Source organism: Neophocaena asiaeorientalis, unplaced genomic scaffold (assembly GCF_003031525.2).
Source record: "Neophocaena asiaeorientalis asiaeorientalis breed wild unplaced genomic scaffold, Neophocaena_asiaeorientalis_V1.1 scaffold347, whole genome shotgun sequence".
NCBI classification, from domain to species: domain Eukaryota; kingdom Metazoa; phylum Chordata; class Mammalia; order Artiodactyla; family Phocoenidae; genus Neophocaena; species Neophocaena asiaeorientalis.
The window spans coordinates 1,231,358-1,245,719 of record NW_020171818.1 but is presented as its reverse complement, the minus strand read 5'-3'; the positions used below and the strand labels follow the sequence as shown (position 1 = coordinate 1,245,719).

At 38.5% G+C, this 14,362-nt stretch overlaps 1 protein-coding gene across 1 annotated transcript in view; it reads right to left on the bottom strand.

The window, feature by feature from the left end:
• Nucleotides 1-14,362, bottom strand: part of LOC112395663 (kinesin-like protein KIF28P) — an 80,404-nt gene that overhangs the window by 58,285 nt on the left and 7,757 nt on the right. Inside the window, exon 2 of the mRNA XM_024738993.1 lies at nt 5,916-6,110. Within this exon, the coding sequence (XP_024594761.1) occupies nt 5,916-6,110 (195 nt within the window). The remainder of the gene's footprint in view (nt 1-5,915; nt 6,111-14,362) is intronic.

Below are 14,362 nucleotides of genomic sequence, written 5' to 3'. Positions count from 1 at the left end.
ACAATCAGCGTTTTTTAAAAGTTCTCTTGTGCCCCTTTGCACTTAGGCCCTTCTTCTCACTTTCAGCCCCTGATGATTTACTTTCTGTAACTATAGTTTTGTTTTTTCTAGAATTGTCATTTAAGTGGAATTATATAGTGAGCAGTCTTTTGTATATGACTTCTTTTACCTACCACAATGCTTTGAGATTCATCTGTGTTGTTGCATATAATCATTAATTCCTTTTATTGCTGAATTGTATTCTATTTTATAAATATATCATAATTTTATTATCCATTCACAAGTTGATGGATATCTGAGTTTCCAGTTTGGGACTATTACATATAAAGTTGCTATGGACGTTTGTATATAGGTGTTTGTGAGAACATATATTTTTATTTCTCTTGGAATTGCTGGATTGTATGTTAAATGTATACTTAAATTTTAAAGAAACTGCCTGTTTTCCAAAATAACTGAATCTTTTACATGGCCATAGCACTGTATTAGAGCTCCAGTTGTTCCATTCATGTATGTTAACACTTGATACTGTTTTTAATTTTTGACATTTCTCATGTATGTGTAGTATTCTCTCATTGTGGTATTAATTTGCATTTCCCTAATGACTAATAAAGTTGGATACTTTTTCATTGGTTTTAGGTTATGTTGTAATTTATATATCTCTGTTGGTGAGGTCTCTGATCAAATTTTTTGCTATTTTCTTTTTATTTTGGCCATGCTGTGTGCCTTGTGGGATCTTAGTTCCCAGACCAGGGATTGAACCCAGGCCCTCAGCAGTGAAAGTACTGAGTCCTAAGCACTGGATCACTAAGGAATTCCCTGCCATTTTTAAAAAACTGACTTTTCTTCCTTTTTTTCCCTTAAGTTGTAAGAATTCATTATATATTTTGGGTACTTTATCATATATATATTTTGCAAATATTTCCTTTCATTATGGCTTACCTTTTCATGCTCTTATTGGTATCTCTCAAAGAGCAAAATGTGTTTTTAATGGGTCTCATTTAACAAATATTTTCTTTCATGATCTGTGTCCTATCTAAGACTCTTTGCCAAATCAAGATCACTACAATTTTCTCCTATACTTTCTTTTAGAGGTTTTATAATTTTACCTCTAAAAGTTAGATCTACGATCTATTTTGAGTTCATTTTGTATGCGGTGTGAGGAAAGGATCAAAGTTCATATTTTTCCATATGGATATCCTATATCTCCAGCACCATTTGTTCAAAGACTTTAGTTTTGAAGAACGTTGTCACCTGTATTAGTTTGCTTGGGCTTCCATAACAAATTACCACAAACTGGGTGACCAAAAACAACAGAAATTTATTCTCTCACAGTTCTGGAGGCTACAAGTCCAAGATCAAGGTATTGGCAATGCCATGCTCTCTCTGAATGCTGTAGGAAACAATCCTTCCTTGCCTCTTCCTGGCTTCTGGTTGCTCCCAGCAGTTTTTGGCATTCCTTGGCTTATAGCTCCATCACTCCAATCTCTGTCCCCATTGTCACATGGCATCCTCCCTGTGTATCTGTGTGTCAAAATTTCCCTCTTAAAAGAACTGGATTTGTGGCTTACTTTAATCCAGGATGGCCTCATCTTAACTAATTACATCTGCAAATATCCTGTTTCCAAATAAGGTCACATTTTGAGTCTTTGGGTGGACATAAATTTGGGGAGACTATTCAACCTATTACAGCTGCTTTGTAAAAATACAGTCGATGATATATGATGATCTGTCTCTGGACACTGTATTCTGTTCCATTGATCTGTTATACCTGTCTTTTAGCCAATACCACAATGTCTTGATTACTGTAGGTCTATCTATAGTGAGTTTAAGTTCTTTAACTTTATTCTCTTTCAAAATAATTTTGGCTATTGTCAGTCCTTTACAATTCCATGTAAATTACTGAAACAATGTATCAATTTCTACAAAAAATTACTGCTGGCATTTTGATTTCTTTCAATCTATTGATCAATTTGACTTCTTAATAATGTTGAGTCTTTTGATTCATTTAAGTCTTCCTTTCAGTAATGTTTCATAGTGTACAGATTTTGCACGTATCTTGTGCTTTTGATGTTATTGTAAATATTTTAAAATCTTAATTTCCAATTGTTCACTGCTAGAATAGAGAGATACTATCAATTTTTGTATATTGACCTTGCTAAACACACTTATTCACTATAATAGCTTTTTCTTCCCTTTTTGGGTAGATTCCTTAGGGTTTTTTGCATAGATAATTATGTTTTCTGCAAATAGTTTTTTTTTTTTTGCAAATAGTTTTACTTCTTCATTATCAATCTGCATATCATTCACTTCCTATTAATTGACTTAACTGCCCTGGCTAGGGCCTGCAGTAGATGTTGTATAGAAATGATGAGATTGGACCTCCTTGCCTTGTCCCCATTCTTAGGGGCAACATATTCATTGTTTCACCATCAAATGTTATGTTACCTATGTACTGAAGGGAGTTCTATTTCTAGGAGGCTCCCTCCGATTTTAAGTTTGCTGAGAGTTTTATCATGATTGGGTGTTGAGTTTTGTCAATTGCTTTTTCTGCATCTGATCACATTCCCAGGAAAAGAAGTCCTACTTGACAAAGATGTATTTTAAAAAGTATACTGTTGGATTCTATTTGCTAAAGTTTTGTTAACAATGTTTGTGTCTATGTTTATGAAGGGTATTAATCTGTAGTGTTTTTGTAGTATTTGGCTGGTTTTGGTGTAATATTTGCCTCAAAAAATGAATGGTCCTTCTATCACCTACAAGATTTTTTTTTTCATAATTCTCATTATTTCTTCCTTTAGTAGAATTCACAGAAAAGTCATCTGGGCTTAGTTTTTGAGGGGAGAAGTTTAACTATAAATTCAATTTCTTTAATAGATATAGAGCTACCTGAGTTATCTATTTCTTTTTGTGTGAACTTCAGTAGACTGTGTCCATTTCATCTATGTTTTTAAATTTATCAGCATTAAGTTGTTCATAATATTCTCTTATTATTTTTTTAATGCCTGTAAGATTTGCAGTAACATCTCTCTTTCATTTCTCATCTTGGTACTTTGTATCTTTTTTTCCTTGATGATCAATTTGGCTACAGGTTTATCAATTTTATTGTTATTTTCAAAGAACCAGCTTTTAATTGATTTTTCTCTATTATTTTACTGTCTTAAGTTAATCGTTCTTATTTCTTCCTCTTTTGCTTTGTCTATACTCTTCTTTTTCTAAATTCTTAGGTGGAAGCCTAGACTGTTGATTTAAGATTGTTCTTCTCTAATATAATCATTTAATGCTATAAAATTTCCTCTAAGCCCTGCTTTAGCTGCATCCCACAAATTTTGATATTTTGATTTTCATTCAGTTCAAAATATTTACTAATTTCCCTTATGGTTTATTCCCTGACCTATGGATTGTTTAGAAATCTGCTATTTTTTAAATATCTGAGGAGTTTCCTAATACCTTTCTGTCATTCCTTTCTAGTTTAATTTCATTGTGGTCAGAGAATGTAATTTGTATGATTTCAGTTATCTTACATTTATTGAGACTAGTTTAATGATCCAGAATATGATCTATCATAAAGAAAGTTCCATGTTCACTCAAAAAAAGTGTGTAGTGCTATGGTTGAATGGGGGTAGCAGAATTGTTCTATAATTGTCAATTAGGTTGATGATATTGTTCTGGTCTTCTATAATATTATTGACTTGGGGTTATTTGTTCTGTTAATCAGAGAGGAGTGATGAAGTCACCAATCACAATTGTAGATTTGTATATTTCTCCTTCAATTTCTATCAGTTTCTGTTTCATGTACTTTGAAGTTCTGTTATTAGGTACATACCCATTTAGGATAGTATGTCTTCTAGTGAACTGATTACTTTATCATTATGAAATATTCCTTGTTCTGAAGTCTACTTTGTGTGATGTAAATATAGCCTCTGCAGTTTTCTTTCTCTTAGTGTTTACATGGATATCTATTTATTTATATTTAAATTGGGCTTATGTAAACAGATGTAGTTGGATCCAGCTTTTCCTACCAAATCTGATCATCTGTACCATTTAATTGGTGTGTTTATTTACATTTGATAAAATAATCAATGGTTGGCATTAAATCTACCATCTTGTTATTTGTATTCTATTTGTCTCATCTCCTCTTTGTTTTTTTTCTCTCCCTCTTTTCCTGCCACACTTTGAGTTTGTTTCATAATTCCATTTCCCCACACTTGACTCATTAGTTATATTTTTGTTGATTGATTTTTTATTCATTGCTCTAGGGCAGTGGCTCTCAAAGTGCATTCCCAGGAGATCCTTTAAATCCTTTCAGTGCATTTGTGAAGTTAGAACTATTTGACAGAGAGTATTTTTTGGGGTGGTTTAACAAAGGCTATAATATTTGGGCTGAATTTTTAAAGATGAGTATGCAAACAGGAAGAACAGAGAGAAAAGGTTGGGAGGAAGTGAACAGAACCTCAGTGACCAGAGGGTGTGGAGAAAGGGGAACCCTCTTGCACTGTTGGTGGGAATGTAAATTGATACAGCCACTATGGAGAACAGTATGGAGGTTCCTTAAAAAACTACAAATAGAACTACCATATGACCCAGCAATCCCACTACTGGGCATATACCCTGAGAAAACCATAATTTAAAAAGAGACATGTACCAAATGTTCATTGCAGCACTATTTACAATAGCCAGGACATGGAAGCAACCTAGGTGTCCATCAACAGATGAATGGATAAAGAAGATGTGGCACATATATACAATGGAATATTACTCAGCCATAAAAAGAAACAAAATTGAGTTATTTGTAGTGAGGTGGATGGACCTAGAGTCTGTCATACAGAGCGAAGTAAGTCAGAAAGAGAAAAACAAACACCATATGCTAACACATATATATGGAATCTAAGAAGAAAAAAAAAGGTCATGAAGAACCTAGGGGCAAGACAGGAATAAAGACACAGACCTACAGAGAATGGTCTTAAGGATATGGGAGGGAGAAGGGTAAGCTGTGACAAAGGGAGAGAGTGGCATGGACATATATACACTACCAAACGTAAAATAGATAGCTAATGGGAAGCAGCCGCATAGCACAGGGAGATCAGCTCGGTGCTTTGTGACCACCTAGAGGGGTGGGATAGGGAGGGTGGGAGGGAGGGAGACGCAAGAGGGAGGAGATATGGGAACATATGTATATGTATAACTGATTCACTTTGTTATAAAGCAGAAAGTAACACCATTGTAAAGCAAATTATACTCCAATAAAGATGTTAAAAAAAAAAAAAAAGAACCTCAGTGACTTATGGCACAATCTCAAGCATACATGTAACTAGAGTCACAGAAGGAATAGAAGAGACCAAAAATACTTGGAGAAATTTTGTTTGAAATTTTTTCAAAATTTGATGGAAATTACAAACCCACAGATTCAAGAAGCTTAATGAGCTCTGTCCAGATTGAAATGACCATTTTTCCTTTGAACCCCGTGGTATCCCATAAATATTTTTTATCACAGAAACTGTAACATTTGAATGCACTTTTTTGCCTGTCTCCCTACAGCAAATTGTGAGCAACTTTAAGGCAGAATAGTGCATGGCGTATGATAAATACTCAATAAACCAAAGTTCTCAAATGCTGAGTGCTGTGCAATTTTGCTTATTTTGCTCATCTCAGAGAAGGAAATATAATTGACTTGACATTCCTTTTTCAAAAAATGTCAGTACATTGGAAAATAACTGACTTGAGTGTCTAAATATTTAGGCAATAGCTACACTTTTGGACCTCATATTTAACATGAAAAGGAATAAATTTAAAACCAAACTCTCATATGGAAGCATATATTGTAGTATGCTTGCATAAAAATAATTGTACCGGTATATTGTCAACACTTTATTAAAAAAAAAAAAAACTACCATTGAAGTTGTTTTAAAGCAATTTACCTGGCCTGCAAATTTACTGCTAGGATCAGCTGAAATAAACACACCATCCTTATCCTTTTGAAATCCATTGTGAGACCAGTATGCCAGGTCAAAAGTAAATGTCTTCGTATGTTCTGGATTCTTAGGGTCTTGTATAATGGTAGTGGTCCTGGAATGCATGGAAATCACACATTTGCTCCCAGAATTCTTCTCTCTCTGTAGTCAAATTACAAATTCAGAGTCAATCATTACAGTTTTTCTGTCATCTGATTGTTTTGCAGGTCTTTACATCTAGTAAGAAATTAAGCCAATAACTTATCATTTATTCATTTTGATCTCTAATTATGTTATTCTTAGCAGCTATTATGACAACAGTTGCTCTTATACTGCCTCAGAAATTTTAAAAGGCTTGTCTCTAGTCATATTAAATTTCTGAGAATAGCATATCTAACACTCAGCTATACTAATAGCATAAACTATAGCATCAGAGATCCATTTCTAACATGATAATGTAAGAAGCTCCACTGTCCCACTCCCCAGCAAAACTGGTGAAAATTATTAACGAAAAAAATGAAAATGAAAAAATTTAAAGCCTCTGGAAATGGTTCTAAAAGCAAACAGCCAATGAAGAAAGATCTATTCAATAAAATGTATCAAAATTTGGTAAGAAAGGAGAGTTTGTGTTGTTTAAGCAAGACTATTCCTTCCCTCTCCATTGCCAGCTCAGCAAAGCAGAGATGACTTCAGATTGCTGGAGCTAAGAACACAGGGTTCCCTTTCTCCCCAGATCCCAGTAGGAGGGATTTATTCCTAGGAGGAGAATATCAGCATTTCCCACCCTGCCCCCATCTACCTGTGACTGAGGCTAAGTGTAGGAAAGTATAGGTGAGAGGTGAGAGTTCCTTCTTCTACCCAGTTCCCACTCATGGAACGGAGACTCTACTTTGGTTGCAGCATGCTGAGAATACTGGGGTGCTGATCACCCTTACCCTGGTCCCTGAGGTAGTGGTTCTATACCAAAAGAGACAAGCTGTGAGGGTCACAGGCTGCTGTTCCACATTCACCAAGTGCTAGGCTTCTAGAGCAGGGGTGTCATACAGAGTAGCTTGCTGTTGTCCCCACCCACAAATCCAGAGCCCTGGTTTAGAGATCTTGCCTGGGCAGATAGCACCTAATCTCTTCCCAAAGGAACTGACTTCATTTGCCCCCTTAGAGAAGTTCAACCCTAGGGGTACTCTTAAGAACAGAGGCAGCTGTGATGAAAGGCAATTAGGAGATTCAAGAAACAGGTTAAAGTACAGGCCCTCTAGTTTACAGGGGAGGAACACACCTGGACACTGAAAAAAATATCAAACACTGATCTCAGAAGTTAAACTTTTCAAAAGAACCAGAATTTGATTGAATTCGTTTGTAGAGCAATTTATGCCCAATGTCATTGTTGAAAACAACACAGCAATCAATCAGCAATCAGTGGAGTTTGCAGCTTGGTGTGGACAAGAGGGAAAGGGAGCCCTACAAAAACTGTTACCACCCCAGGGTAACCAGGGCATACCCAAAGCTGTGTCATCTTGAGGAGCAACCAAAAAAGTAGGGGTTGGGGGGCGTGTTTGGTATTTTCACCATTAAGCTTCTTTGCCATAAACATATTTGCTGCACACATTTTCACCACAAGCATTTTTGGTGCATAACTAAATGGCCATAAAGCAATTCTGCCATGCCAGATAAAATTAACTGGTTAACAGTTTGCTTTCAATTGGTTTAAATGCATTAGCATTTCTTCCTGTTATTCACGTTACTGAAGGCTTTAACCGCCAGTGACGATTTATTTGCTCCAAGAGTTGTTTTCTTATTTTTTTAAATAAGGTATTTAAAAAATTTTTTGTGCTCCCCCCACCTTTTTAGGTTTTGATTTTCTCTTTTTTAAAAAAAACTTTTATTTATTTGGTTGCTCTGGGTCTTAGTTGTGGCAGGTGGGCTCCTTAGTTGTGGCTTGTTGGCTCCTTAGTTGTGGCAGGGGGGACCTTAGTTGTGGCATGTGAACTCTTAGTTGCGGCATGCATGTGGGATCTAGTTCCCTGACCAGGGATCAAACCCGGGCCCCCTGAATTGGGAGTGTGTAGTCTTAACCACTGTGCCACCAGGAGAGTCCCTGTTTTCTTATTTTGAAACACACTACGTTAGAGAAGAAAGAAGCTGAGGGCCTCAAAGGCACAGAGTTGCAACATTTCCCAGAGAACTTTGGAACACCCATCAAGGGATATGTGACAACATGCCAAGAACCAACAACAGTGTAGAGGCTTTCACAACACACCAAAGCTCAGTTACAAGTACGCATCCTAGTGTTTGGAGCTGATACCTCTCTTAATGAAGGAAGAAATTTTAGTGAAAAAGAAAAAAGTTCAATGCCAAATGAGAAGACTAATCAACAAGCAAAAAAAACCCAAAAAACCATGATACTATAAATGAAAGACTTCAAAGATAAGTGCTTTACATACAAGCCACAAAATAAAATCAGTTATTTGTGCAGTATTGCTAAGAATCTACACATAACTTAAATGCAATCAAATATTTTGTATTTAGAAATAGTCTTTTAATGTGCCTCTTTTCTTTTTCATTATTTTATTTTTTTATGGCAAAATTACCCTATGGCCAACTAGTTATGTGGTGAAAATGTTTGTGGCAAAGAAGTTTACAGCAAAAGTACCTAGAACCTGGTGGAAGATAAGACTTAACTAAAATAATGCAGCCAATCACTAAACAAATAAACAAGCAAATAACACTAACAAGCTACAGAGGGGGGCAGGAGGACCAGTACCCAGACTTGTTACAATATATTATCTAAAATGTCCAGTTTCCCTAAAAAACTGTGAGGCATGCAAAGAAATAGGAAAGTAAGACCTACACATTGGAAAAAAAGCAGGCAACAGAAGTAACCAGACGCTGGAGTTATCAGAAAAAATACTTAAAGTAACAATTATAAATATATTCACAGAAATAAAGGAAACCAGATTAAAGAACTAAAGGAAGGATTATAAAGGAATAGTATAAACAATTGATTACATTAGATAATTTAGATGAAATGGACAAATTCTTAGACACAAACTACTGAAACAGACTCAAGAAGAAATACACAATCATCTGAATAGGCCTATAACAAATGAAGAGATGGTAGTAAAAACACAACAAATAAAACTACTCATGAAGAAATGGCTTGACTGCTTAATTCTATCAAACATTTACAGAATTAACACCAATTCTTCATAAACTCTTCCAAAATATAGAAGAGGGAATACTCCCCAACTTATTTTTATGAAGCCAGTATTACCCTGATACCAAATCCAGATAAAGACATCACAAGAAAATAAAACTACAGGCCAATATCTCTTATAAATATGGACACAAGAATCCCCGACAAATGATTACCAACGTGAATCCAGCAACATATAAAAAGAATTATACACCGTAACAAAATGAGATTTATCCTAGGGATACAAGGTTGGTTTAACATCTGAAAGTGATTCTATTGGTCATGTTTTTTATTTTCTATATTTATGAACTTTGACATCCCTGGGGCCTGGAGAGATTGTCCCTCCCAGGGCTAATGAATTTGTAGAGATAGCAAAAAACTTACCTTTCATGCAAACCAACCAATCCAAAGTCCACATCCCAAACACCTCCTTTATCTAACTCACATGTCAAGCCAATATTTCCCTCACCTTACATCACCCCAGGGCCAGGTACCTGAAAAGTAGGCTGCACGCATGGAAACTACTCAAACTGTTCAATCCTAAGATTTCTCAAACTTGCCTACCATGCCTTGCCCATTCCTTCCTGTGGAAACGACCATAAGGCTGTGGGCCATGCATTCTATTTTTTTTAATTATTTTTATTTTTTGCGGTATGCGGGCCTCTCACTGTTGTAGCCTCTCCCGTTGTGGAACAGAGGCTCTGGATGCACAGGCTCAGTGGCCATGACTCACGGGCCCAGCCGCTCCGTGGCATCCTCCCGGACCGGGGCACGAACCCGTGTCCCCTGCATCGGCAGGTGGACTCTCAACCACTGCACCACCAGGGAAGCCCCATGCATTCTTTTCTCCAGGCTTCTGACCAACTTTGATACTTCCCCATGTGGCTGCATGGAATGCTCCTTTCTCTTGAGAATTATAAGGCAGTTGTCACTAAATCTGTCACCTTACTATACCTGAGTAAAACAAATCTTGGGTACACTTTAAAATAATGATTAATGTAATACATATCAATAGAATAAAACAAAAAAAATCACACATCTAAAGATGTAGAAAATGCATTTGACAAAATCCAACACCCTTTCATGATAAAAAACACTCAACAAATCAGGAATAGAATGGAACTTCTTCAATCTCATAAGGGGCATCCATGAAAAACCCACGACTAATATCACACTTAATAGTCAAGGTTGACTATTACCCCCTAAGATCAGGACGAAGACAAGGATTTCTGCTCTTGACATTACTATTCAATATTGTATTGGAGGTTCTAGCCAGGGCAGTTAGGCAGGAAAAAGAAACAAAAGGCATCGAGATAGGAAAGGAAGAAGTAAAATGATTGCTCTTTGCAGATGACGTGATCTTAGAAAATCCTAAGGAATCCACTAAAAACTATTAGAATGAGTTCAGTAAGTTTGCAGGATGTAAAATCAATATACAATAATCAACTATTTCTCTACACTTTAAACAATCTGAAAAGGAAATTAAGAAAATTTCATTTCTAATACTACCAAAAGGAATAAAATCTTTAAGAATAAGGTTAGCAAAAGTAGTACAAAACATATACTCTGAATACTACAAAACACTGTGGGAATTTAGAAACATTGTTTCTAAAAATTAGAAAAACACCCCATTTTATAGATCAAAAGACTTGGCATTATTAAGATAACGCTCCCCAAACTGATGTACATCCAATGCCATCTCTTTTAGAATCCCACCTGACTTCGTTGTAGAAATTGACAAGCTGATTGTAAAATTCATATGGAACTGCCAGGCATCCAGAATAGCCAAAACAATCTTTAAAAAGAAGAAAAAAGGGCTTCCCTGGTGGCACAGCGGTTGAGAGTCCGCCTGCCGATGCAGGGGGCACGGGTTCGTGCCCCGGTCTGGGAGGATCCCACGTGCAGTGGGGTGGCTGGGCCCGTGAGCCATGGCCGCTGAGCCTGCGCGTCCGGAGCCTGTGCTCTGCAACGGAAGAGGCCACAGCAGTGAGAGGCCTGCGTACCACAAAAAAAAAAAAAGAAGAAAAAAGTAGGATTCACACCAACTTCACAATTCAGTACAACCAATAGTGATCAAGTGTGTGTGGTACTGGCACATACACACATACAGACTAATGTAATGAAGTGAAGAATCCAGATATAAACCCAAACATCTGTGATCAACTGATTTTCAACAAGGCTGCCAAAATGGAGAAAGAATAGCATTTAGAAGGAATGGTGCTGGGAAAACTCAATGGCCACATGCAAAAGAATGAACTTGGATCCTTAACTCACATCATATATAAAAATCAACTCAAAATGGACCAAAGCCCTAAATGTAAGAGCTAAAACTAAGAAAGAAAACATAAATCTTCATGACATTGGATTGGGCAAAGAGAGATGTAACATCAAAAGCACAATTTAAAAAAATGGACTTCAAAATTAAAAACTTTTGTGTTTCAAAGGATGAAAAGATGACCCTTTGGGAGATTTTCAAATCATATATCTAGTAAGAAATTTTATTAGAATATATAAAGAACAGTTCAATATAAAAAGATAATCCAATATAAAAATGAGCAAAGGATCTGCACAGACATTTCCCCAAGGGAGATATACTAATAGGCAATAGTACATGAAAAGATGCATGACATCATTAGTCATCAGGAAAATGCATAATCAAAACCATGAGATACGTGACGGGACCGTCACCAGTGGGAAGGAGCTGTGAAGGAGGAAAGGTTTCCACACATTAGAAGCCCCTTTGCGGGTAGTGACTGCGAGTGGCGGAGGGGGAAAGCTTCGGAGCTGCAGAGGAGAGCACAGCAACAGGGGTGCGGAGGGCAAAGCGGAGAGATTCCCGCAAAGCGTTGGCGGGGGCTGGGAGCCGAGGCTCGGGCTTCGGTCGGAGCACCGGGAGAGGACTGGGGTTGGCGGCGTGAACACAGCCTGCAGGGGATTGGTGCGCCATGGCTGGCCGGGAGGGAGTCCGGGGAAAAGTCTGGACCTGCCGAAGAGGCAAGAGGCTTTTACTTACCTCTTCGTTTCCTGGTGCCCGAGGAGAGGGGATTAAGAGCGCTGCTTAAAGGAGCTCCAGAGATGGGCGCGAGCCGTGGCTAAAAGCACCGACCCCAGAGATGGGCATGAGACGCTAAGGCTGCTGCTGCCGCCACCAAGAAGCCTGTGTGCGAGCACAGGTCACTATCCACACCCCCCTTCCGGGGAGCCTGTGCAGCCCGCCACCGCCAGGGTCCCAGGATCCAAGGACAACTTCCCCGGGAGAACGCACTGCGCGCCTCCGGCTGGTGCAACGTCACTGCCGGCCTCTGCCGCCGCAGGCTCTGCCCCGCACTCCGTGCCCCTCCCTCACCCCCCCACCCCCGGCCTGAGTGAGCCAGAGCCCCCGAATCAGCAGCTCCTTTAACCTCGTCCTGACTGAGTGTGAATCATCTCAAATTGAGGAGGTGGACTTTGAGAGCAAGATATATTATTTTTTCCCCTTTTCCTCTTTTTGTGAGTATGTGTATGCTTCTGTATGAGATTTTGTCTGTACAGCTTTGCTTCCACCATTTGTCCTAGGGTTCTATCCGTCCGTTTTTTTTTCCCCTTAATAATTATTTTTTTATTTTAATAACTCTTATATTTATTTTACTTTATCTTCTTTCTTTTTTTTCCTTCCTTCCCTCCTTCCTCCCTCCCTCCCTCCTTTCTTTCTTTCTTTCTTTCTACTTCTACTAATTCTTTCTTTCTACTCTTTCTCCCTTTTATTCTGAGCCGTGTGGATGAAAGGCTCTTGGTGCTGCAGCCAGGAGGCAGTGCTGTGCCTCTGAGGTGGGAGAGCCAACTTCAGGACACCCATCCAAAAGAGACCTCCCAGCTCCATGGAATATCAAACGGCGAAAATCTCCCAGAGATCTCCATCTCAACAGCAGCACCCAGCTTCACTCAACGACCAGCAAGCTACGGTGTTGGACATCCTATGCCAAACAACTAGCAAGACGGGAACACGACCCCACCCATTAGCAGAGAGGCTGCCTAAAATCATAATAAGTCCACAGACACCCCAAAACACACCACCAGACGTGGACCTGCCCACCAGAAAGACAAGATCCAGCCTCATCCACCAGAACACAGGCACTAGTCCCCTCCACCAGGAAGCCTGCACAACCCACTGAACCAACCTTAGCCACTGGGGACAGACACCAAAATCCACGGGAACTACGAACCTGCAGCCTGCAAAAAGGAGACCCCAAACACAGTAAGATAAGCAAAATGAGAAGACAGAAAAACACACAGCAGATGAAGGAGCAAGATAAAAACCCACCAGACCTAACAAATGAAGAGGAAATAGGCAGTCTACCCGAAAAACCATGAGATACCACTTCACACCAACTATAATGGCTATAATGAAGTAAGATACAAGTGTTAGCCTGAATTAGAGAAACTGGAACCCTCATACACTGCTAGTAGTAATATAAAATGGTGCATCTGCTTTGGAAAAGTCTGGCAATTCCACAAATGATAACATAGAGTTACTATATGACTCAGCAGTTCCATGCATAGGTATATAACCAAATGAAAACGTGTCCACACAAAAACTTGTAAACAAATGTTTATAGCAACATGATTCATAATAGCTAACAGGTGGAAACAACCCTGACACAAAATAGCTGAGGAATAGAGGAACAAAATGTGGTATATCCATACAATGGATTATCCAGCCATAAAGAAATGAATTTTTGACATATGCTACAGCATGGATAAACCTTGAACACATTATGCTGAGTGAAAGAAGGCAGTCATAAAAGACTATATAATTCCATTTATACAAATTGTACAGACCAGGGAAATATGCAGAAACAGGGATTAGTTTAATGGTTGTTTAGGACTGGGGGGCTAAGGATGATAGCTAAAGAGTACAGACATCCTGGGCCTGAAACCAAGATGGCTGAGTAGAAGGATGTGCTCTCACTCCCTCTTGTGAGGACACCAGAATCACAACTAGCTGCTGGATAATCATTGACAGGAAGACTAAAAAAAAAAAAAAAAAAAAAAAAAAGATACCCCACATCCAAAAACAGAGGAGAAGCCACAGTGAGACACTAGGAGGGGCGCAATCACAGTAAAACCAAATCCCGTAACTGGTTGCGTGGGTGCCTCACAGACTGCCAAACACTTATACCTTATAACACAGAAGTCCACCCACTGGAGTGAAGGTTCTGAGCCCCATGTCAGGCTTCCCAAC